This window comes from Crocodylus siamensis, chromosome 12, assembly GCF_052110815.1.
Source record: "Crocodylus siamensis isolate JL-2025a chromosome 12, ASM5211081v1, whole genome shotgun sequence".
NCBI lineage: Eukaryota > Metazoa > Chordata > Crocodylia > Crocodylidae > Crocodylus > Crocodylus siamensis.
In genome coordinates, this window is record NC_143406.1 from 495,109 (window position 1) to 520,516 (window position 25,408).

Consider the following 25,408-nt stretch of genomic DNA (forward strand, 5'->3'; position numbering starts at 1 on the left):
CAGCAGTCAGGCCCTGGCCCATGCAGGGCCCCCAGTGCGTTATATTATTATACTTTTGCCAACTAATAATACTTTTATGTAGGGCTGGCAAGCTCCTCAACTGACCACTTGGATATTGTCAACTGACCAGTCAATGACTGCATAGGTTTTGTGACCAGTGAAAGGATATAGGAATGTTTTAAAAAGCTACATTTTTAATAGTTTTCGTGACAGAAATATTTTTTATTGTTGTTTGACATATTTCTTGATGGAAAATTTGTGCTTTTTCTATGTATTAGTTGGACCGATTTTTTTACAGTTTTTGACCAATATTTGATCAGTCAACTGACCAACATTTATTTGACTGGTCAGATGCCTAGCCCTAGTTTTATGTATACACAGGTGTGTTCATGCATGCATGCACACACACTGGACACACTTATTTTTACATGTCTTAAACCCAGGGGAGAACAGCTATTGTTCAGGCCACCTAGTTCACATGCCAGGCTATAGCCCCCTGTGGCCATAACCTCTAAACCTTCAGTGCCACAGCTCAGCAGAAAGGACTGCGGGTCTCCTCCTGATGCACCAGCCAAGCAAGGGGATTAATAAACCTGCCAGGGCTTTGTTTGCATGGCAGGATTAGGCTGAGTGGCGCAGTGCGTATGGCCCAGACCGGCGTGGCCAGGCTCTAACTCAGGGGCCAGCACACGCTCAGCTTGAGAACCAGTCTCTGGGCTCCCACAAAGCAGCAACTGATCCAGCAACCTCGTCCTTGCCCCTCACAACGCTTCGCTCCGGCCACCCGGCGAAGGAAAGGAGCAGCGCTCAGCTCCACCGTCCAGAGCGAGCGACCGCTGTCTCAGCAGGGGCCCGTCCGCGAGCTCTTTGGAGACGGGAGAGGAGCCGCTCGCTCTAGTCTCTGCTAACTAAGACACAAAAAACACCTGTGGAAGTTGCCAGCAGACTAACGGGGCAGCTCGAGCCTGCGAGGCTTTGGGATGAAATATTCTCCTCGTCTGTTAAATTCACACTGGCAACATGGTCCATCAGTGAGACCTGCATTCCTGTGAACAGCCACGTCCTAGCACCTTTTGCAGCTATATATTGCAGTGCACGGTGTAGTATATACCAATTTATTATAACCAGAATCACAATGCAAGCTAATCTTGGTAATTCAACAGCCTCCCTTACGATTCAGCTGACTTGCTCTGTGCTAGACTATGAAAATGGGATATTACTCAACCCAGTATTAACTCCTAGCAATGCAGCTCCTTGCTGACTTTTTCTGTGCAGCTACTGCACATTTTATTGCAGCTCCATCAGCATCATTTAAAGCCTCAGATTAATGGCAAGATTGCTTTAGAGAACAGACAAAGCAAAGGGCAGGAAACTGGATGGAAAGTTAGCCCAGACTCAGATTTTTTTAACTCCCAAGCCTCTCCAGCTGACAGTAATGTGCCCTGCTAGCAATGAAGAGGGATTTAGGAAGGTTATTACCTTTACTTTGTGCAAGTCTGATTCATAGCTGCTGGTCCCTGGAGGGAAGATGGTCAAACCTCTCAGACGCCACAGCCCAGGGTAAGAGAACGTTTCAGAAAGTTATTACTTTTTCAAAAAGGTAAAATCAGATTGATCCAAAACAACCAACTGGGGGCCTGCAATCACCTGATCACAGTCTGGAGAAAGCAGTGCTCAAAGCCAACGTGTGGGTTGGACTATTTTGAGTTTTTCCAAGTCGTGTCAGATGTGCTTTGCATTTTCAGAGGTGATGTGTGCCCCTGTAATTAAATGGTAACAGGTTGAAAATCAAGGCTGGGCATTGGAAGGGGCCTGGCTGGTGGCTGTGGGCACATGCAGCCCTTGCCAGGCAGGGTAGTTCTTGCCCTATGTTCACCTAGTCTGCAGTTCTCATCTTGTGGACTTCTAAATAGTGCTTTTTACCTATGTAAGTGCCCCAAATGCCACCTCCAGCAGCAGTGATTCTGGTTCCCTGGCAGTGTGGACACGTGTCTATGTATGTAGACTGAGCGTTTGGAGCAGGGTATACACTGGCCACGTGGGTACACAGCCACATAGGCATGCCCCCCGGTGCTGCCGATTTCCAGCGTCTAAGGCACAAAAAGTAGGTGGCTAGGAAGTGCCAGAGGCCGGCAGCTCTGGACAAGTCCTGCCTGTGACTTGGTGGCTAGAGCACTGTCCTGGGCAGGTCCAAACTCCCGTGGGAAGCAAACGAAAAAGAACTTTGATTCCAACCACAAAGAAGCTGGAAGCCGGGGGAAAGCCACGCAATGTGGTCACGTGGAAGGAGCAGAGCCTCCCTGAGTGATCGGCCTGCACGGTCATCAGCCAGTCATGGACATCGTGCAGCTTCCACCTGCCTTTCTGGGCTTTGCTGGTTGCCACGTGGGGCTGGGAAGGAACTTTCCCCTTTATCCAGAAGCCACAGTGCTGCCGTCCAGCCTCTTTGATGCCTTCCCGGACTCTGCTGCCTCTGTGAGATGGGCCTGTCAGATAGCTTGTTTGCTAGGCAAAGGCTTGAAATAGCTCTCTGTTTTGAGTTTTGATCTTCTTGGGATGGCCCTCAGCCAGTGGACGCCTTGTCTGGGGGCCCATTTAGCAGAGTTGCATGGAGCACATTGTGATGAGGACAGAGAGGCCCTTTCTCAGGGGTTCCCTGCAATACCAATTGCGTATCCAGGAGCCCGAGTTCCCAGGGCCATGGGAGAAAGGAACAGTGTTGTGAGCCCTTGGCCACGATGAGTTTTCTTCTGATAAAGGGTCGCTTTTATCGTTTGACACTTGGATGGTTTCTCTTCTGTTTGGTTGCTGTTTTTCAGACATCTGCGGCTTTGTGATACAGACACTAGCTTTGCCTTGCCTACAGGAAGAGTCAAGTACCTCGGCCTTTCCCGAGCCCTGGGGTCTGGGAACCAAGGCCTCGTGTCACGAGAGCCAGCTGCTGGTTCTTCTCCTTCCATCCCTGAAGTTCGTCAGCGTGGGGCGGCAGCGGAGGTCATGCAGAGAGGTAGGCCTAGGACCCATGGCTGCCCCACGCTGTACACAAGGCTCAGGACAGCGTCAGGGTCTCTCTTCACAATCTGATCCCCAGTATTGCAAGGGGAGCTGGACATTTGAAAACCCTGGCCCTTACTGTCTGGAGTGAAGCTATCTGAAGGCCACGACTGCTGCTCTACTGTGTCAATGGACGTCTCTGGCTAGTCTGGTACCCATACATCTCAATTTTACTTTGCAGATGGATCTACAAAGAGATCCATGAAAGGCAGATACAGAAATCTCTCCCAGCTGCAGCTGTGGACCGCAGATTACCCTTCAATAACACAGCGAGCAAGATGACAACAGTAAAGCCAAGAAAACCCACCTCCTCATGCAACAACTGGTTATGTTGCTTGACAGGGTTGTGCGTGCTGGCTTTCTGCGCCTACGGAGCGTCTTAACACAAAAGTCACTTTAGGTTATTTTGTGCCCAATTAGAATATTGCACCCAATTAAGCACAATCCAAACACTGAATTCACTGCAAAGAGATTAAAGCTTTTTTTTTTGCACAGCATCTTAAATGACCCTGTGCAGCCAGACTTGGATAATTAATGTTCTGTTTAGTCACTAGGCTGAAAAGTGGAAGAAAATAAGGAATGGGCATTCTGGCTCTGGGAGGCCAACTGCAGGAGTCAGCAAGAGAACAAGTCCTAGGAAGAGAAACTTTGGCCTGCGTTGCTGCCTGCTGCAGAGTCAGTGAGCAGAGGCAAGAATTAAAAGCAGCAAAGACCTAGGAGACAGAGCACCTCGCCATGCTCTCCGAGAGCCCACAGCACAGCTCTCCATCCTCAGGATCTTTTCTGAATGGAAACAACCCACAGCTCCACGTCTTGGTTAATAGCTCGAGTCAGAAAGGAGCGACAAGGGCAAAGTGGGACTGATAATCTCACTAGAGGCCACCATTCCTGTCAGTATTTCGCAGCGCTTTGCAAAGGTGTCCGTGCAAACTCAGGTCTGAGTTTTTCTGGGAGGTGGTGGGGTTATGTGTGAGAATTGACTCAGCTGGGGGGGCGGGGGACCTGGTTTCCAGAGTGAGCTCCATCAGTGCAGCTATGCAAGCTCCCTGGTCCTCAGTCACCTATCTGTAAAATGGGGGAGCCATACCCAAGTCCCTTCTCAGCAGTTAGGACTACGAAGCAATAACATCAATAAATTGGAGAAGTGAGACGTGAACTCGAAGCCTCGTGACTCTCAGCATTAGGCCAGAAGGGAAGGGACTCTAAAAAAGGACTTGGGTGTTTCCATGTGGCCTAAGTCTCAGTTTACAAGACTTCATCTAAGACTGCAGTCCTGAAACCCCAGCTCAGCTGCTGTCTGACCCTGGCAGGATTGAAAATTCGCTGGCTCTTCACTTTGGAGCTCAAAAGTTTCCTGGGCACCTGAAAGTTTCTCTCTGCATATGCAGGTGCCTAAATCCCCAAGGGCCTGGCCAGGCAGGCATGTGCAGAGCACACCCAGCACACCCTGTGCAGCGGCAGCCTGGCCAGGAGGGGAGCAGGAACGGAGGGAACGTGCTGCTAAGTGCAGAGGGGAAGGGAAGGGTCTTAGTTGCATGGGGAACTTAAAAAAGTCCTCTGGTGCTGCTCCTCCGTGTGATCTGCCCACCCAGGGATGCTGGGAGCTGGGGTGCAGCCACCTCTGCACCCTGCATCCCCTTCCCAAAGCCTGGATCCACCCAAGCTGGGGAGACCCCTGGCTCCTGGGCGCCAGACCCACCAGCCTGCGGCTGCTCTGCGCGGGAGGACTGTCCAGCCCTCCTTCGGAAGCTGTTCAGAGGCGTGGAAAAGAGTTCAGGACTCCTTGGGCTGGAGAGAGGGAGCAAGAGGAGGCAGGGGTCTGTAGCCTAGTGGTTAGAGCATTTACCCGGGAGAGGGAGACCTGGGGCCTGCTCCAAGGACCCGCTGACTGCATCGAGCAATCCTTGGGACTGAACCTGGAAGCCATCCTTCCCCTCCCGGCTGAGTGCCCCGAGAGAGAAACACCTACCTCTGTCAGCAGCGTTTTCCTCCTGTCTGGGCTGAGCAGCTCTTCCCCCTCGCGGCTGCTGTGGCTCCCACGCCGAGGCACCACAGTCCCACGTGCCGGCACGGCGGGCCTCGGTTCTAACTTCCGCTCCACGTGGAGGGGAGCACGGTCAAAGCTGTCAGTCCCAATGCAGGAGAGCAACTGAGGGTCGAAGCGAGTCCTGATCAGGGCACAGGCCGGGAGGGCCAAGGCCACAGAGTCAGGGTTAGCGGTCCACGCAGGCCAGAGACCAGGTAGCTGGTGTGGGCTGAGGCTCTTTGGAGGAAGGACTCAGCCCGATTCCTGACAACCGCCACCTGGGCCTCAGCTCGTTACGCGGGGGTTTAGGTTCCTCTCAAACCCCAAGGGAATCCGTGCTGAGCCGGGAGCAGCTCAGAGTAACCCACGGAGATGCTGAGTCTGGGGTCCCCTCTGTGCTCAGGAGCAGGCAGGTGCCCACATCTCCCTCTCTGGGGACCGAGCACCAAGAATCGTGCCCTGAAGGCAGGCGCCTACAGACATTTGCTGAGGAACAGGGCAGGTTCCCTCTTTTGATGGGGGCTGGGGCTGCTGCTACCTCCCTAGCGCCTGCAGCACAGGCCCAGACTCCCCTCAGCCCGAGGGGCTCCATCGCACTTGCCTCACTGCCAAGGGCATGCCCGGCCCACGGGCAGGAAGGCCGGTGGGTATCCGGGGGCCAGGGAGAACCACCACGAGGTTGTGGCCTTGTGCTAAGGGCACGGAGCTCGCAGGGACGAGTCGTGGTCCTGGGTCCTACTCTCAGATTTGTTCCTGGTTTTTGTCTAATATAAACCAGTTTCAACTCAAGACATCCCTCTCCCAGCCGAGTGCCCTAATGGGACATTTTGCCCTATTAAACATCTGGGCCTGTCCGTCTGGGAGAAGATGTCCTACGACCTTGGAGAGCCAGCAGCAAGTATCCAAGCGGGGAGAAGGTCTAGGAGGAATCTCCTTCCTCAGTGCACACCAGTGTGCCGATGTACAAGTGCGGGCACAATGGCTCGTGGTGAATTTGTCTAATGGGTGAGGATTTTAAAGGACAAGACGTCAGAAAGTTGATAATGACCTAAAATGTTTTAATAACTTTTGAGTCATTTTTAGTATAAATAATCAGGAACACACGTTTGAATAGTCAAAATAGCATAAATCCCCTTAACTATGTTTTTGTACCAAAGAAAAGTTAATACAATTTTAAATTAAAAGAATAAAAACATTGGTATACACAGTGCTTTGGCTCTATATAAGAAGACCTTTCTGGTTATTTTTTTTTTTTAATCACAGGTTTCTTTTTAAATCCTCGCTAGAGGAGCTGCTCTTAAAATGTTTTGATTTTTATTGGAAAGGAACACAATAGGCTGGGTTCAGACAAACCACCACTGCTCTCCCCTGATGGGTGAAGACAGCCTATAAGCACTGCTCTCCCCTGATGGGTGAAGAAGACATTTTTACATTGGGTCTGAAATTCAAAAGAGAGAGAGGGCTGTTAGTTCTGCATTACATAGAAAAACCAACACAAAAGGGCAGAAGGATTATCCCATTCCCTTCCCCACTGCAAAACCCACCCCACCAAATTTCAGCAAGCATCTGACAGTCGGACCAAATCTTAGTTGAAAAATCTGCTTGCATCAGGAGCTATTAAAACAAAACCAACTGAAAACTGCGTAGACCTGGACCCCGAGGAGAAGAGCGATACAGCGGTGGGAGGAGAGCTGGCGGGAGGCTGTAAGGACAGCGATTCGGAGGCAGAAGTAAGCACTGCCCTACTTGCGGGTGAAGCTGAACGAGGGCGCTCGAGGACGGTGTGAGCAGAACAGAAACAACTCAAAGGGCCGAATGGGCATTCGGGGGTAAACCATTTGAAGTCCTCAGTGGGAGCAAGTTGGCTCCCCGAGCACAGGGAAGCGCTGGTTCACTCTGAGTCTGTTTCTGTCCTGCCCCTTCAGGACTTTTCCAGGCTGCTTTGTGAGGGGAGGGAGCACAACAGACCCTGGCACAAGCCCCAAGAGCTGAGGGCGGCTCTAGCTAGGGTGCGCGGGAAGAGCGGCGCAGCACAGAGTTCGGTGCTGCGGTCCCGGCTCTGCGTCAACACATCCGGGGAGGTAAGGGGCCGTGTACGGCACTTACGGCTCGCCTGCTCCGTGTCTTGCAGGGGAGTCTCTCCCAGGCACCCGGCTCCCTCCTGGCCCGAACATCTCACAAAGTAAACTGCTCATGCGTCACGTACTGAGTTAGTCTAGAGGTTCAAACCTCTGAGTACAAAGGCCAAGGCAGCAGGGAGAGACTCTCTCTGAAGTCTGAGTCTGGCACGCCTGAGTTTAGCCCACAGGGCATTAAGTATCGCCCAAGAACGGCTCCTGAGGCTAAATCCTAAGAGCTATTGAGCCTGAGTGTCTGCAATCCCATCGTCTTCAAAGGCACTATTCATGAGCACTCATCCTAGCCAGTAAGACATTCATCAGCATCACCGTAGCCTACCTAAATCTAAGCCTACGAATGCCTAGCATAGTAATTTTATCATCAGGCTTTTCCTTTTGAACAAGAGCCCCTGAAAGCAAGAGCTCAGAAATCATAAAACAGGCTACGATACGCTTGTGGTTTGAGACAGTATTAAATCATTTACTATACAAATGATTTGCTGGACCTTTAGTCATGTCCCATCCACCATAAGCTGGAGCCCACATACATTTCCATCCCTAGCTACACCACTGGACCAAGAGTTGTAGAGCCAGGCTATATGCCACTATCGCCCAGGTTGTTCTCTGAGAAACACAAACCAAGATGCATTAACACCATTTAGAAACAAGTGTTTTGGTTTCTCTTCATTTAAAAGAACAAATGCTATATCTTTCTCCCCTATCCTCAAAGATCAACTGCAATTTTTCCTGAGTTGTACAGGCACTTCCTTTAACGGATTATTATATACTCTTCTTTAAGTGAGCAAGCATTCAAGTCTACAACTGATTTGAAGAGTGCCTATATGTTTCTAATTAGGCAAGAAAAATCATAAAAAATTGAACTTTTCCAGAGGCTGAAATAAAGCTGTGTATTTCCAAAGGCTAAATAATGACTGTAGTAACTATTAACAGTGTACTTAGAGTAAAATGTATTAACAAAAAAAGCCACCAAGATTGTTAGGTCACTGAAGAAGTACTCGGTGGTGTTAGACAACACAGCAGAGTTGAAGTAGGATAATCACATGCACAGGCTGTAATACATAGCAGTACAAGAGGCTACATGCATATATAAAGTTAAAGGGAAGAGAGACACTGTATATATGCAAAATAATATCTACTGACAATGATGCAGGCAATGGCCAGAGCGAAGGTTGCAGTCAGCCGGCATTCTTTCATTTAAATGCTTGGCTATGCAACCTGCACGGTCTCCTGCCATGACAAGGGGCATGAACAATTCTACTTTTTTAAAAAAGGGAGTAAAATAAAATCCAAAGCAGTGTTCTCTCCAGGGCCCTGAAGTTGCCTTTGCTTTCAAAATGCCTGGAAGAGACGTGTGTTTATTCCATAGCCTCGCTGGCTGGCTCAACATAGTGAACACTGATGCTCTTCTCTGGAGCCCGTGTCCAGCTGGCTAACGGGAGGACTCCCCAGTGCCGATGACACTTACTCCACGACCCTGCCGCTGCTCCTGGCCTGTGAGCGACACCTGGCACGTGGGGCGCAGAGCAGGGGCAGGGGCTGAAGAACGCACGGGGGTGCTGGGCAGGCCCCTGCCCAGCCGAGCCCCTCGCCTGTGCCGAGCCCTGCCGCACCACAGCTCCGCCGCCTCTCTTACATGGATCCCAAGCTCGGCAGGAGAGGGAGGATGGTGTCCCGAGCAGGGGATGGGGCAGGCAGCCTCCTAAGGGCCCTCCCAGCCCTGCGTTTCCAGCCAGTTCTCTGAGGACTCGTGCCATAGCTGCGCTCCCTGTCAGGAGGAGTCCTGCATGAGCACAGCTTCAAGAAGTCTCCCTCCTGCGCCACTAACTTTGCCAGGCCCTGGGGTCCTAGAGCAGAGTGCAGGATCACCCTCGAGCAATCACCAGACAGAGGAGTCTTGCCCCAGATCTCACAGGGCAGCTGCTGCAACAGCTTGGTAGAAGATCAGGCCCTGGGCATTCAGCTACATTAGCAACACGCCTCCTCACTTAACACAAAGCAACATCAACGGTACACATGCTTAGACCCGATTTTCAAATCCAACAGCTTGGCCAAATCCAAACCTCTGCTTCCCCCTGACAAAGCCTTGACATGCCCATCTGCTTGTTGCGAGCTCATCCCATGCCGGATTTCAGCTCACTAACACTCAAAAATAATCACAGGTCTATCATTGACTGATACTTTTTCTATTTTCCCCGTGTACTCAGAGGCTTGATTGACCTTGGGTGCAAACCAAACCTAGATGGCTTCAGTCCAGAGGATAAAAGTTTCTGAATAGAAACACCTGAAAACAGGAATGCAGAATGGGGCAGGCCCAGGTCAGTGGTCCTTGCTGCTCCTGCTCTATTGCCTTTATGGAAATCAATGTTAGACTCTCTCCTGGGATATCCTCTTCAGATTCAGCCACTTGATCTCAAATAGCAAAGAGCCCCAGAGAAGATTAGTTGGACGCTCCTGTTTGCACTTTCTCAGATACAAAAACCAGGGGAGAGCATGACACACAAACACTGCACAACTCAAACGTTTGTACAGAACACAAAGCCAAGCTGTGGAAATCAAAGCCACAAGGTATGGTGACCAAGCTCTTATTAGGATGTATAGAGGTGTATATAAAAAGATTAGACAAATACATACATAACATCTGCATTTATACCAGCTATAATAAAACAGTAGAAAGGATAGAAAAAAATAATCACACTTCAGAACATTAAACCAACCTGTAGCTGCCAAGGGTTAAGAACCTTCCCCTGTGAGGAAGGGGCTTTTTGCCCCTACTTCTGAAGCATCTGGGAACAGCCACTATGACAGACAGGACACCAGACTAGATGGACTTGGAGTCCAATCTGCACTGCGGCTTACCGACTCTAACCCAGTTTGGCCAGCGAACGTGGATGTGGCCAGTCGATGCTGGGGTGGGGGCAAGCCGGGCAGTGCAGACTGAACTAGCAGGGGAAGAACCTGGCAAGGACGAAGCAAGAGCTACAGCAAGAGAACCGCTCTACGGTAAGTGGAGCTGCCCCCGGACTATTAGAAAAGCCCCTGAGAAGTGTGTTTGGAAGCAGTCAGGGTTACGTGGGGAGGGTCCCCCAAGCTGCGTGAGGACCCAGCTCCTCCTCCATTGCATTTACACAGGGGTTGGAAACACGGCTTGTCTCTAGCATGCACTTGAGAAAGAACGGAGGCGCTGGCACAAGGAGGGGTCAGACGTACTCCCTAGCTGTAGAGGGCTGGGACTGCCTGTAGTACTGCTGTCCTCTCCTCTCCTCGGCAGGGCACGAACAGCACAGGAAGGAGCCTCCCAGCATGGTCACGCTGGCAGCTGCCCAGCCAACAAACAAAGCAGAGCCAAATTCATACCTGGAGCGAGAGAGAAAAGAGACCTGCTGACATTTGTGCAAGAGTGCTTGAGGGACAGCGGGGAGCAGAGCGCCTGCTTCTCGGCTGAGCGGGAGAGGGGAGGACCCTCATGCCCGCACAGAGACATGTACTGACATTAAATGCCTGGGCACCAGTATGGGTCCAGGGCTGGCTACTGCTGTAGACGCCGGCCTGTGCCTTAGCAATGACCAAGATGGATACCAGAAAAAATCCAAAATACATTTTAGAGCACAAACCTTTGCTGCCAGGGGCTAGGAAGAACCTTCCCCGGTACGGCATCTTCCTCAGGTCACCCGAGAAGGAATGTCTCACCTTTGATAGCTTGTTTAACTTTATCCCAACTCCATGGTTGGTCCAATAAGAGAGACCACCTAAGAAATCCTCGTGCAAAACACCACTCTTACACTACCAGGCAGGCATGATATTCTGCCCCTTCCTCAGCAGCTAATAAGGGCCCATCTCCCAGACAGGGCATTGGACTAGATGGGCCTTAGGCCTGATAAATGCTTGCAATTCAGGTATCAGGAAAGGTTTCAGGAGAGACGGAGCCACTGAAGAAAACAGCGACACAAAAGTCCCCCTAGAGAAGCACAGCTAATCTCTCTGGGGACTGAGCAAAACCATGAGCACAGGGTGATGGGAATGGGAAGCAAGACTGAGGGCAATGGCCTGAGAAAACAGGGGATGCAGAGGGCAGGGAGCTGGCAGAAGCAGAACAGGTCTCATGCTTGCTTAGCCATGATGAAACCTCGTGTAAAATGAATTGTTTGATCCCAGCGTGTGCTCCTACCAGCGGCAGGGGGTCAGACTAGATGATCTGTTCAGGTCCCGTCTGACCCCAAACTAAGAAATTATGAACCGAGGCCCGTGGGGCAAGTACAGAGGAGCAACAGCACTAGAGGAGGGCGGGGAACAGGTGAGCCGGCACTGGTCTGGCACACAGGGGAATCCCGGGTGTGAGGACATGCCTCTTCTCTACATCCATGTCAGGAAGCCAGGCAGGCACAGGGCTGGGGCAGGCGGACGCCAGGCAGAACGAAGGGATGAGCACCAGGGTCCCAATTCCCTGCCTGCAGTAGGGCACCTCTGAGGCCGCCACGCCGCTAATAAGCAGAACGCTACTTTCACCTGTAATATCTGCTGAAGAGGGCTCTTACCTGGCGTTAACTGGGGTGCTCGGGTGGAAGAATTCACGGGTCACTTGTGTTGCATACCACGAAACAGCCGTTAACGTGCACAGACCTGGGAAGAGGCAACAAAAACTAAAACACACAGCAAATCACCGATTTCCTGAAGTCTCAGGGCAGCCTTCCTGTTACTCACTTTGCATTATAATATAAGCACCAGCTTTAGAAGGTAATTAGGGTCTTTTGTGATTTATTTTGCATAGCCTCTTTGGCTCACAGGTCCCAGAAGAGACAGGAATTGGAGTCTGGAGCTCCTCTACCCACGTGGGCCAACATTATGTCTGTTTTCATTCAGACCTGCGGCTCTTCTGGTGAAGGTCTGAGGCACACGAGTCCTTCCTCACATAACTGGAGGCTGGAGTGCACTTGATCACAAATAGTTACAACTGTTATAAGGTTGCTTAGAAATACCATACAGCTCTAAAGGGACAGCTGGACAGACAGGAGGGACAGGCCCTTACGATGGCAAGGCTAAATGTGCTTTAAATTTACACGTGTGAATGACTTCAGTGAAGTCAAATGGGTTGTTCGCTGCTCATGATAGTATAGTTCACAGCTGAGTTTGGATGCTGTCTTTAACAGTCCAGATCCCTTTGAAAGAAGGATAAAAGTAAATACCAACCTACAGAGTGAATTATTTTTTGTGTAGCAAAACCTCTCTAACCAAAGAGGGTCCCAAACCGGAAAAGGATGGTTTGCCCCATGCGTTGTTCAGGACAGCGTTATAACCCAGGGGAATCAGCAGTTTTCCCAGCTGCCTTGGAGCAAGGGGAATTCATGGGCATGCAATAAGCAAGCAGACGTCTTCCCTTACAAGGTGGCGCAGACTGCAACTACCTTTGGTCGTGGCAACATTTTTGGGCACTTGGAGCATGGCAAGGCCAGGACATCTATTTGCTAGTCTAACACGATGGAAGCACAAGAGAAATGGAAGCACAAGAGATCCCCGTGTTGGCACAAAGAGCTTCTAGGGGGCCTCCACACTGAAAGTGAAACATCCAGGCAATGCAAGGACAGGCCAAGGAAATAGCAAGGACAAAATCACAGCGGCAAAGGTAAAAAATGAGCTGCTGAGGTAAGTTAAGGACAGTTGGACGAGGGTCTGCAAATGCACTGATCAGAAAAGACTGACCATGGAGGCTGAGTCCACAGCTAATAGCCACAGTGAGCTTTTGATAGGAGCTGAAGGAGGCAGAGCTTGAGAGCTGCTTTGCCTCAGTCTTCATGAGAAAGACAGACTGCAACAAAGACTTAATAAAGATTACGTAGACTAGACAGGCAACCACCTAGGGGTTGTGATGATTTCATAGATTTCATAGACATCAGGGCTGGAAGGGACCTCGGGAGATCATCGAGTCCAGGCCCCTGCCCAAGGGGCAGGAAGCCAGCTGGGGTCATAGGATCCCAGCAAGATAAGCATCCAAATTTCTCTTGAAGGTGTTCAATGTAGGTGCTTGAACCACCTCCGCTGGCAGACTGCTCCAGACCTCGGGGGCTCGGACAGTAAAGAAATTCTTCCTTATGTCCAGCCTGAAACGGTCTTGCAGCAGTTTGTGACCGTTCAACCTCGTCATCCCTTGGGGCGCTCTGGTGAACAGACGTTCCCCCAGATCCTGGTGGTCACCCCTGATAAACTTATAGGTGGCCACCAGATCACCCCTGAGCCTGTGCTTTTCCAGGCTAAAGAGTCCCGTGGCTCTCAGCCTGTCATTGTAAGATCTGTTTTCCTGACCTCTGATCATGCGCGTGGCTCTCCTCTGGACTCTCTCCAGCTTCTCCACGTCCTTTTTGAATTGTGGAGCCCAAAACTGGACGCAGTACTCCAGCTGCGGCCTCACCAAGGCCGAGTACAAGGGGAGGATGACGTCCCGGGATTTGCTCGAGAAGCATCTATGGATGCAAGCCAGCATTTTGGTGGCTTTACTAGCCGCAGCATCGCATTGCAGGCTCATGTTCATCTTGTGGTCAATGATGGCCCCCAAGTCTCTTTCTTCTGTAGTGCTAACCAACGTAGCACTGCCGAGCCTATAAGGAAGCTGCAGGTTTTTCCTCCCAAGGTGGAGGACCTTGCATTTTTCGGTGTTAAACACCATGAGGTTCTCATCTGCCCATTTGCTGAGCTTGTCCAGGTCAGCCTGGATCACCCGCCTATCTTCTGGCGTGGATGCTTTGCCCCAAAGTTTGGTGTCATCAGCGAACTTGGCCAGTCCACTGCTGACTCCAATGTCCACATCGTTAATGAAGATGTTGAATAGGATGGGTCCCAGGACAGAGCTTTGAGGGACCCCACTGGTCACAGGGCACCACGATGAGTGACTGCCATCAATCACAACCCTCTGGGTCCGACCACGAAGCCAATTTCCCAGCCAGCGGATCGTGGTGGAGCCAAGGCCACAACTGGCCAGTTTGGCCAAGAGGTGATCATGGGATACCAGATCAAGAGCTTTTTTGAAGTCAAGATATATGACATCAATCTCTTCTCCCTTGTCCAGGTGATAGGTCACCTGGTCATAGAAGGAAATGAGATTGGTCAAACAAGACCTACCCGCAACAAACCTGTGCTGGCTATCCCTTAGGATGTTAGCCTGGGCCAGTCCCTCAAGGATGGCCTCCTTAATAAACTTTTCTAAGATCTTCCCCAGGACAGAAGTCAGGCTGATGGGCCTGTAGTTAGCCGGATCCACTCTCCTCCCTTTCTTGAAGATCGGCACCACATTGGCCGTCTCCCAGTCTTCGGGCACTACACCAGAGCGCCAGGAGCTCTCGAAGACCCGTGCCAGGGGCTGGGCTATGACGCTCGCCAGCTCCTTGAGTACCCTGGGGTGCAGATAGTCAGGGCCGGCTGACTTGAAGGTCTCCAGCTTCTCAAGGTGTTCCTTCACGAGGTCAGCATTGATGGGGGGTAGGGGATCCCCATCACCCGGATCTCCCTGTCCCATAGCAGGCATGGGCATCCCGTGTGACTGATGAAAGACTGATGCAAAGTACCTATTTAATAGGTTGGCTTTTTCTTGGGTGTCAGTTGCCAGTTGCCCCAGCTCCCCACATATCTGAAAAAGGACTTTGTTGTCCTTGATGCTTGAAGCTAGTTGGAGTTCAGTTGCAGTCTTGGCTTTCCTGGTTTGGTCCCTGCAGGACCGGACCAGCGCGGAGTAATCCTCCTTGGAGATGAATCCCGTCCTCCATCCTTTGTAGGCTTTCCTTTTTAGCCGTAGGAGGTCCGCTAGGTCCCTGGAGAGCCTGATGAATGAGATTGTCGGAGAGCTTGCAGTGGGACTGAACGAGTCCAAGTCAGCATGCCTGGTGAGCTCCGTCCCCTGGTAGAGATCTCAGTGCCCTGGGCAACAATATCTACCCAGTCACGCGCATCAACTCGTGTCGTGCCCCTGACAATAGACAACTGGCCCAAGCACAGGGTGCTGGGATGGCAGAAGGCTTTGAGTGGATCCTGTTGTCTCTAATCCAGATTTCCAATCTGCTAAAGTCCTTCTGAATTGTATTTGTGTCCTCCAACTGCCCTGTTTCATGTTGTCTGTTCACTTGCTCTGGAAGCATCCAGATCATTAACAAACCCATTGACAGCACCAGACTCGGGACAGGGCCCTGCGGGACTCCACTCAAAGCCTTCTGCCACCTCGTGAAGACTCAGGCATTCGGTGCTAATAAAGGCAAGATGCTACACCCTCGGGAAGCACAAATACGTCATGGTGGAGAAGGATCTCTGGGTCTTGGTGGATCACAGACCCAGCATGAGCCTGCAGCGTGAGACATGCAAAGGAGATGAATGCAGTTTTGGATCAACAGAAACATTTGGTGCAAGACACAGGAGATAACAGTGCCTCTGCTTGGCACTGCTAAGGCCTCACCTCAGGACTGCATGCAGTTCTGGGCTCTCAATTTAAAGAGGACATGGAAAAGTTAGAGAGGGTCTGAAGGTGGGTGACAAAAATTTAAAGAGCTTAGAAGGCAAGTCCCACGAGGAGGTTGAGAGTAACAGGCACATTCAGCTTGCGGAAAGGTGTTTGAGAGGAGACAAAACAGCGGTCTTCAAATATCTGAAAGGCTGCCACTAAGAAAAGGGAAGACAACTTTTCTCCCTCACTGCAGAGAATAAGACAAGTAGCAATGGCTGAAATTGCAGCAGAGTGGGGTTAGACCCCACATCAGGCAAAACCTCTTTATTGTCAGAAGAGCGAGGCAGTGGACTAGGCGCCATGGGAAGCTGTGCAAGCTCCTTCAGTGGCGGTGCTCAAGAAGCGGTCCGACAGGCTTTGTTCAGGGCTGATCTGGAAGTAGCTACGGCTGGACTGTGCTGTGAAGCCAGGGGACCCCCCGCCCCCGCGAGCCTTGCTTGGAGATCAGAAGAAGAGCGCGCAGTCCGGAGCAGGTGGAACTGGAAGAATGAAGCCAAGATCAACTATCTTGGCTGTAAAAGAGATCAATTATCAGCAGAGATGCCAGAATCTGGAGGCAGAGCGGGGCCAGGATAGACCTGGAGTTGAGTGTCAACACCGGTGAAGCAAGGAAGCGCGGGAGGGCCAGGAGCAAACACCTGGATCTTTGTCTGGGCACAGTGCCGCAGGCTGGGCCCTGGCAGGCTGCAGCGGTGGGGCCTGTGGCCTCGGGGGCTGGCCACCCCGGCTGCCCCAACAGGCCCAGCTGGGCCCAGGGCACCGATCCGGACTTGCCGCAAGTGGCGGCTGCTTCCCTGCAGCCACAGGGGACTCGTCCGTTCTCCGATTGGGACTGGCTGTGCCTAGGTCCGGTCTGGCCTCGTTGCGCACTCCTCCAGCTACAGAGGAGGGCAAACCCCCCGCAGTCTGCACCAGTCTCAGCATGAGGTAAATTCCTTCCTGACCCCAAAAGGGTAGGAGCAATGCCTCTAACCAGGCACCGCCGCTATGTCCCAGCAGCAGCACTGGCACCCCGTCAGACCCCCAGCCTTGGCTGCAGCTGACACGCGTCTTCTGAAGAAAGCGAATGCCCCCACCGACAGCAAGAGGGAAAAAATCCCTTCCTGGCCCCTCATGGCAAGCAGAAAAGCTGAGAAGCCCGGGAATGCGACCCACGACCCACGTCCCACGTCCTCTCTGCGCTGCAGCCTGGGCCCGCAGACACAGCTCCACGCATGGCAGCACTAGCCGGGGGCCAGGGCCATTGGGAAAAGGGCTTCCGACCGAGCCGGGCAGCCCTGGGGAAGCCGTCCGACTGCATCAGATGCAAGGGTCGCTTCTCCGAGTCCCACCTCCTGACTGGTCACGGTCTCCGGCCCCTCCGAGTGAAAAGTGGCTCTCCTTATTTCTGACCAGCTCAGCAGCTTGGAAGAGCGAGCGTCAGGCGGCAGGATGTGCCGAGACACCCAGCTCTGCCCAGGCCCACGTACGCTGGAAAGACACCTGCATCTACCCCGTCACCGGGACCATTCACCCTCTCCCAAGGGAAACGGCATGCCCTGACTCGGAGCCCGCCTGCCCATTCAAAGGCCGAGAGGCTGCTAGGTCCCCAGGTCCAGGCCGGCGTTGCCAGCATGACAGCGGACAAACCCCAGATCGCGCCCAAAAGGCGACAAAGAGGGTCGTGGGGCCAGACCTTGGCTCACCTGAGAGGATGAAGAGGATGCCCCCTGCGATGGCAATCCGGCTTTTCGCAACAGGGTTTTCATCCCCGACTTTCGTGCACTTCATTCCCGCCACGCTGACGATGATGCCCAAGAAGCCCAGGAGGACGGCCACCACCATGAGCGCTCGGGACGTCTGGATGTGCACTGCGAGGCGAGAGGCGAGCGGTCAGCGCCCGCGGCCGGAGCGCCGCCGGGGCGAGCGGCGCCTGCTGGCCCCCCCCCCGGCGGCCCCGGCCCCGGCCCCGGCGGCCCCCGGCCCCGGCCGCGGACGCACCGTCGAGCGAGAGCAGCGAGTCGTGCAGGCGGCACTGCACCTGGCCCGTGCTCTGCGCCGCGCAGCTCATCCACAGCCCCTCGTACAGCCCCACGGCCGTGATGATGGCGTCGCCCGCGTACGAGCTCTGCTTCCACTGCGGCAGCGCCGCGCAGCTCAGGCTGCCCACCCAGCCGCACAGCGCCAGGAAGTAGCCCAGCAGCTGCGCGCCCGCCCCGGCCCCGGCCATGGCTGCCCGGCCCGCGCCCGCAGCGCTACGGCCGGCGCGGACCAGCGCCCCGCCCCGCCCCGCGCGGGCGGCCGGACCGGCCTCGGCGGGCACCGCGGGGCGGGGCGGGGCGGGGCGGGGGGCACTGCCCGAGGCCCCTCCCGCCCCAGCCCCCCGTGCCCGGGGGCACGCCGCTGAACGACAAACGCGGGGCGTCCACGCCTGCGGGGCATTAGCTGCACAGCGGCAGCGCGCCGCGCCCACGGGGGGCCGGCGGGAGCACCAACCCCCGCTGCAGCCGCTGGCCCGGTGCTGCAGCTGCTCCCCAAAGCGGCCGCAGCCGCCCCTGGCAGCAGGCCCACGCTGGGCAGCGAGCTCAGGCGCAGGGGCACGCAAGGTGGGCACCGTCGCCCCTGCCTGAGGCAGCGCCAGTCACCCCTGCTAACTGTAAATACAAGTGCTATCCCACTGCCAGTAGAAACGCCGCAGCAGCACACGTGTAGACGCTGGCGGGGGCACGAGGGTGCTCCAGCGTGTGGCTGCCTGCCAGCTAGCACCCTCGTGCCCCAGCCCGCCCCTCGAGACGCTGACCCAGGGCACAGCAGCCCCAGGCCCGCAGGCTGGCCCCGGGCCCCTGCCGGCCCCCAACCCGCTCAGCTAGCTCCGGTCCTGGGCACATATGAAGACGTGTGCCCGGGAGCAATAAACTCCAGCACGATGTGTGCTTCTTTTCCATCGCTACATCCAAATCCTTCACTGTGGACACAGCAAGTGCCCGGTCTTCCAGCAAGGAGCCTCCTCGGCCGCTCATCTTGTGACGAAGCCGTCTGGGTCCCTGCCACACTGTCGCACTTCGGACAGTGGGAGGGGGAAGATGCCGATTCTGCCCTCGCAACCCAGTGCCTGACCTCAGAAGGTGCTGAGCACCCACAAGACCCCTCTAAAATCGGGTCTCCTGTGTCAGAGATGACCCCAGGCAAAATCAGGCCTCATTAGAATTTAAAATGGGCGAACCCCCAGCACTTGAACTCCAGGAATCCCTCGCTAATATTGCAGCACAGAATGAGCCGATGGAGAGAAAGCCGCCGCTGAATGCTAATGAGAGTAACCTTTGCCTCCTGCCTGCTTGGGCCCAAGGGCAGCTTTGTGGCGAGCCGGGCCCGTGGGGGCAGCGTGGCATTCGGGAAGGAATCCGGGCCGCCGCGTTTGTAAACAAAACCCTGCATTGACACAAGCTGTTTTCCATGATTTCGTCCTCTGGACAATGAGACTTCAGCACAGGCCGAGGAACCATGCGGGGAGCGAGTGCCTTCTGCATTTCAGGCTGAGATGGCAACTCGGCTCCTTTGAGGCAACGTGGCCCTCCCAAAAGCACACCTGCGGGAAGACCCACGCCCATAAGGGCAGCTCTCTGCACTCTGGCATGGTGAGATTACATGAGAAGCTACCCAAAACCGTGCATGGTCTAAACCCCTGCCCTTTCCCCTGGGAATAGGACAGGGCATACTATACAGCAAACACAAGTTTATCCTGTAGCTGACCACACAGTGTCCTCGCTGCAGTCCCAGAAGTAATGAGCAACGAGAGGTGCCCAACTCCTATCTAACCAGCTCGCTCAGGTACTAGCAGCTACAGCGGCATGGAGTTCAGCATGGGTTAATTTATCCCATGGAGAAGGTCATTTTGTGACTGCAGTCTGCACATATACCTTGAGTAGTAAAGCCCACTTTAGAAAGAGCTGGATTTAAGGAAGAAAAAAACCCTCTCTTGCAAAAATTAGCGCCATCTCCTAAAATTCATTCCTGCATAAAACAGCAGAGACACAGGCTGGCTGGGGCATTTCTACTTGCTGTGGCTGGGTTAGTAACCAAGACTGGCTAGGAAATTGTATTTTGTTCCCACCAAGAGAGCGTGGTTTTCATTTTTGCCTTTATGAAAATTCTCTCTGAATAGTTTTCTAATTTCAGAAAAAAAGAAACAAACAAACAAAACTTGCAGTTAATTGAAAAGGACTCATCTTCTGTTTTTTGGATACAAGCATGAAACATTTTGGGTGTTGGCAAACCTAACAGTGATACTGTACTGAAAGATGCTGGTACAAGCTGCTGTAATATAAAAAAATCGCTATGTCTGATTGCTCCTATAGTGCTCCGAGTGGTGTGAACAGTTGTAAATTTAACCCTGTTTCATTCATTGACCATAGCACTGTAGCAGCCTGCAGATGTACCAGTGATAACACAGCACCTTACACACACTCCTTTCCCCTTTTGGCAGCTGGAAGTTGTATCTGCCCATGTCCTTAGTCCAAAATGGACATCCCTTGGGGAAAATTTCCCTTCTGACCAAAAAAATCAATTATTGAAAAAAATAACTTAGAACTGTTGACCAGATCAGTCAATAACAATTACAGAAAGACACCTGGCCACTTATCAAACGCCTGGGGCAGAGAACTCTTTGGGGAGCTCAGAGCGATTCTTGGGGTTCAGACTTACAGGCCTGTTTGGCTCCACGTTTGCTGACACCTCCTGCGCTAGCCGGGACCGTTCTCAGTTGGCCCAGACCGCTCTGCCTCGGTGCCCGTATTGCTGTAGAAATGCACACAGAAAACATTAGTGTCGTGAATTGTGTCACACTCAGCTCGCACTATCCCCTTCTTCCTGTAAGTCCCTTCCGAGGGGCACTGAGTGTCGTACGTGCTTGCCTGGCACACAGCAGTTGCTGCCATAGCCAACACCTGTAGGGCCTGGACAACCCACAGAGGGTGGCTTTCGGAGCTTTAGGGGTGTTGACTCTGAAATCCTCCATGCAGAGGTAAAGGCATTTTCTGCCCGAGTTAAAGGCTCTCTGCTGAGCAGAACGAGGCCCCTGCTACTATCCAGCAGCTGGCAGATGGTCTGTGCAGACACTCCTGCATCTCCTGCCAGCTGTCTTGGGCCTACCAATTAGGAGAAGGTAACCGGCTCGAAACCAGGTGTCCAAACGAACCGAGCGCGCCAAGACTGATGCCAAAGGAGGGGCACTGAGCAAGCTCAGGCCAGGGCAGCTTCTCCATGCAGGGAAGCTTCTGTGCAAAACAGACTGCCGGTAGCGGGAGGAGCTGCTGCCCAGCCCACAGGCAGGCACCTGGAGAGAGAGCATTGCAGGGACCAGATCCAGGCAGAGAAGAGAGCAGATCGCCTGGGGCCTGGAACCTCCTTTAGAGCATTTCAGCATTGACCCCGTGCCCACGGACCGAGAACAGCAGCGGTTCAGAGCAACAGGCCAAAGCACTGCCTGCCCCCTTGTTGCCCCTTGGGCTTGTACCAGAAGCCACAGGGGAGCAGCACAGAGCAGCACGTCCTGTCCTGCTTCTCTCTGGCACCTCTTCTGCCCAGCTCCGTTGCGTGTTAACACCGCTCCAGAAAGCCGTGGCTAATCCCCGTCTTGGCTGATGCTCTCACGTGCTGCCAGCAGGCCCCTCGTACTGTGTGCTCCACCGCCCCTGCGCCCGCGGATTACCGGGCTCCCGCCGCGGAGCTGCCAGACCTGAACTTCAAGCCTGGGTGACGGATTGGAGATGGTGGAGCGTGTGCACACAGCAGAGCAGGAGGTGCCCGGGCAGGTGGCTGCAAACCTTCGCCAGGTGGAAACAGTCTGCTCTCTGCAGATTTCCACTTGGCTTCCTGCTCTAGGTCCCAAGCTGCCGCTGTTCCTTCTGCGGCTTCTTCCTCACCCTCCTGACCTTTGGCTGCTTCCTCTCAGGTCCCCATCCCATTGATCTCCAGGCCCTACGTGTAGCGAGCCCATGCCTCAGTGCTACCGCCATGGCTTCCTGGCCCTATTCACGCCACATGGGCATTCTTCGTGGTCCTGCTGGCCCTAATCGTGGCCTCACCACAGCCACCCCCCTGCCTCACCCATACTCCTTGCTCTCCAGTCACTGAACCTGTGAGGGCAGCTAGCATCTGGGACCAGCTTCCAAGAGAAGTGGTGCTGGCTCCTACCCTGGGGGGCTTTAAGAGGAGGCTGGATGAACACCTTGCCGGGGTCATTTGACCCCAGTACTCTTTCCTGCCATGGCAGGGGGTCGGACTCCATGATCTGCTCAGGTCCCTTCCGACCCGACCAACTATGAAACAATGAAACCTTCTGGCCCTGATGCTGGTTTCTGTCCACACAGGCTCCCACTCCTCTCTCCAGTCTTCGGCCCGTCTCTGGCTGCAGCTTCAGCTTCTTGGCCTCAGTCTACTTCACAGCAGGGAGGCAGCTACAGAGCACCCAGGCACCCCCTGCACCCAGCACAACCCCTGCAGCCACTCCCAAGCCCCTCCTGCCCCTGGGGCTCCTTCTCGGGGACCAACAGTTACCCACACTGCAAGAGAGCTCCATCCTCCCGGACACCCAGGGCCACAGCACCCCTCTGCCCTAGAGGCAGTTCCTATGCTGGCTCAGCCTCTCTCCTGATCCTTGCTGGTCCTCAGTGAGCAGGAAGGAGTGTGGCATCTCTTGCCACCACAGTCCTTCAGGGATGCTGTAAAAGGGCAGGCTGGCCCTTTAGGAGGGAGCAGGCAGCCCTGTTGCAGAAGCCCAGATGCAGGCGCTTAGCTAAGGGCAGTTTCCCACTAGCAGCTAAAGACCCAGAGGACAGTGAGCAGAGTGGTGAGCTGGGGGAAGGGCCAGCTTGACACTAGGACATGGACTGGACCCCAGATAGGCTTCCTACCAGGAAGGGGCCACATGATGGTACTGGGCCACAGCTAACAGGCCTCTGGTACTGCCTGGAGAAGGGCCAAGAGCTGTCTGCTCATTTCTTTGTCATCACCTGCCACCGCCTCTGCCCCAGGAATGTGTGAGGTCCCCCCGCCTGCAGCAAGCAGTCAGCTGGGGGGAGCAGTGCCTGGTCTGGGAAATGGTGCATGAAGGATCAGGAGTTTACCGCAGCAGGGAGCTGGAGAGGAGTCGCTGTGGCAATGGGCTGCATCCCGGCCTCTTCCCCAGGTGCGGGTCATTGCATCCTGCGTTTCACCAGCATTTGCAGCACAGGCTATTTCTCCCTCGGGAATGAATGTGGGGAGAGAAGCAGTCAAGCACTGGTTAGAGGCGGAATCAGCAAGGAGAAAAGGCCAGGTTTGGCTGCTCAGTTTTGGGCAGGATCAATCCTAGCACCAGGAGGGGAGACCCCCTCCACACAGCACCTTCCCCACAGCCCTCAGGGCATCCTCCCCCAGGTCTCCCTGCACAGGGCTGGGCTGCCTCATTAGCACTCTGCTCACACCTGCAATCCTGCCTGCTCATGCCAGGGCCCTGTGCTCAGGAGGAGGCCCGCGAGCTAACAGGCTGCAAAGGGCACCCCTCCTCAGCACAACTTGTTCTTGTACAGAGAGAAGGGTCTAGCTCCCCCGGCCAGCCATGGGGAAGGCTTGAGCCCGACCTGAGTGATGGTTGTGCTGGGTGGGGAATGCTCCACTGCCTGTGGCAGGGCTGAGCTGACCCAGGTGTTTGCCTAAGGCAGGGTGGGCAATTATTTTGGACAGAGGGCCACTTACTAAGTTTTGGCAAGCCATCAAAGGCTGCATGACAGGCAGCCAGGGGCAGATTAATATTAATTTTCTAAATTGTTTCAGGGGCTCTACGGGCTGGATAGGATGGTCTGGTGAGCTGCATCTGGCCCGCAGGCTGCATTTTGCCCACCCCTGGCCTAAGAGGATGGCCAGAGTGTTTTTTTTGTTTGTTTGTTTTTTTAGAGCCAGCGAAGGAACAAGCCACTTCCGTGGCCTGCCCCCACACACATCCCAGCAGCTGACCTGACACATCCTGGCCTGCTGCTCCCCAAGTCACCGTGGAGCCAGCGCACTAGTAAGCATGGAGTAGAGGAGGGTGAACCCTGGGCCTGGGCACCAGCACAGCTGCAGTGCCCTCGGGCACAGCCTGGCTCCCATCCCAGGGTCAGGAGTGAACGCTCTCCCTGGAAGGTGGATGAAGGCTACCGGGATGTTTCCATACAGGCCAGAGAACGTCCCCCGGGGATCCCTGCCCTGGAAGGAGCCGCTCCCTGCTACAGAGGTGATGCTACTGGCTCAGTGATCTATGGCAGGTGGAGAGCAGATCTCTGAGCAAGACGCCTGCCTTCATTTCACCCCATGTCAAGGATGGGATCCAGCCACCGTCACCCAGCAGCAGCAACTTATCAGCTGGTCAAGTGCCAGAGCAGAACAGAAGAGATGCCCAACGGTTATGGCACGCACAAGCTCTGCTGAGACACGGGTGCAACAGCATGCTGCTGCAAACCAGAAGCGTGCAAACAGGTGAACTGATGGTAACTGCCTGTTCTCAAGCCCTGGGGCTTTCAGTGCCTAGTTGGCAAACTCCTCCCCACTCACCCAGCTGCCAGGGCATGCAACAAGCAGGATTTGTTGATGCAACTCCTTTAGTCTTCTCTAAATATTATTCATCTGCTCTGCTTGGCCTTGCTACGCACATCTATATTTACTCACATTCTCTGGATAGTTATGCTAATTGCTAGAGCTGCTGGACTGCGACGGGAACAATCCTCACCCCTGTTTGGGGACAGGGCTCAATGTCCTTCTTGTTCCTGCAGTGTTTCAGTGCCTGGCTGGGAGCGGGGCGCATGGAGGCGGGGGACAGCGGGCCAGAATTCCCCTCCTCCTGTTGCGCACATGCACCCAGTAAGCTGGGCAAGCTGGCAAAACAATTTGCTGCGGTGTCCCACCATAATGGGGTCCAGCACAACTGCATGGCTGTGACAGCCCAGAGACTCTGGGGAGGGTTATCCAGGTGATGCTTTGGGCATGTAACACTGTCAAGGGACTGGGCTGGGGAGTGCAGCAGACGTGCAGCCTGCCTGCTCAGCCAAAAGTCATGTCACCATATCGGGGCAGCACTGGGTGCCCTCCAAGAAGCAGGCCTGCGAGAGCACTGAGACCTGCGGCCATGCTCGGAGCACACACTGTTGTAGTAGAAAACACGGTCAGTTGTATGTTCCAGTCATTGCCAGCGATCTGCTTCAGCACATCCGCTCAGCCTGGCTGCTGGGTGGGTGGAACGAAGCTGATGTATGTGATGGGTAAGATTTCGCACCATGAAATTCTGACATCACTCATCTTTGATATGAACCATGTGCTGGCATTGATGGCATTTGGCATGATGCATGTGGGATGCATCATATCTGCAGCAACCCATAGTGGGTTCCCCAGGTGAAGAACAGACATCCTACTGCACTGGTGGTGACTGCTTGGGGAGTTCCTTTTGGACGGCACCCGAGGAGTCTCAGCTGAGGTGGTTTTCCTGAACACTGCTCAAAATGAAAGGTTCCTCAACTGGAGCCCTCGGCCTCGAAAGCACATGCATCCTCATGGGCATTGCTGCCCCTGCAGTTTTGCTTTCCAAGGAGTCTGCGTTGCAAAGCTTCACCTGGAACCTCACACCGGCAAGTCCTCCCACAGCAGCGCAAGACTCATACTGCAACGACAAATGAGGCAGCTCAGTGCCATGGGCTGCAGATCCTTGGCCTGGCAACTGATTGCACT

General features: G+C 54.0%; 1 protein-coding gene across 1 annotated transcript; it reads right to left on the reverse strand.

Moving 5' to 3' along the window:
- Positions 1–6,117: 6,117 nt before the first annotated feature.
- CLDN19 (claudin 19) lies at positions 6,118–17,973 on the reverse strand. The gene is made up of 5 exons (XM_090023125.1): positions 17,675–17,973; positions 17,380–17,544; positions 11,751–11,835; positions 10,426–10,572; positions 6,118–6,518 (listed from the first exon to the last, which is right to left on the reverse strand). The coding sequence occupies exons 1-5, from the start codon at positions 17,901–17,903 to the stop codon at positions 6,467–6,469; spliced, it is 678 nt and encodes a 225-aa protein (XP_089879251.1). The 5' UTR covers positions 17,904–17,973; the 3' UTR covers positions 6,118–6,466.
- Positions 17,974–25,408: the final 7,435 nt, after the last annotated feature.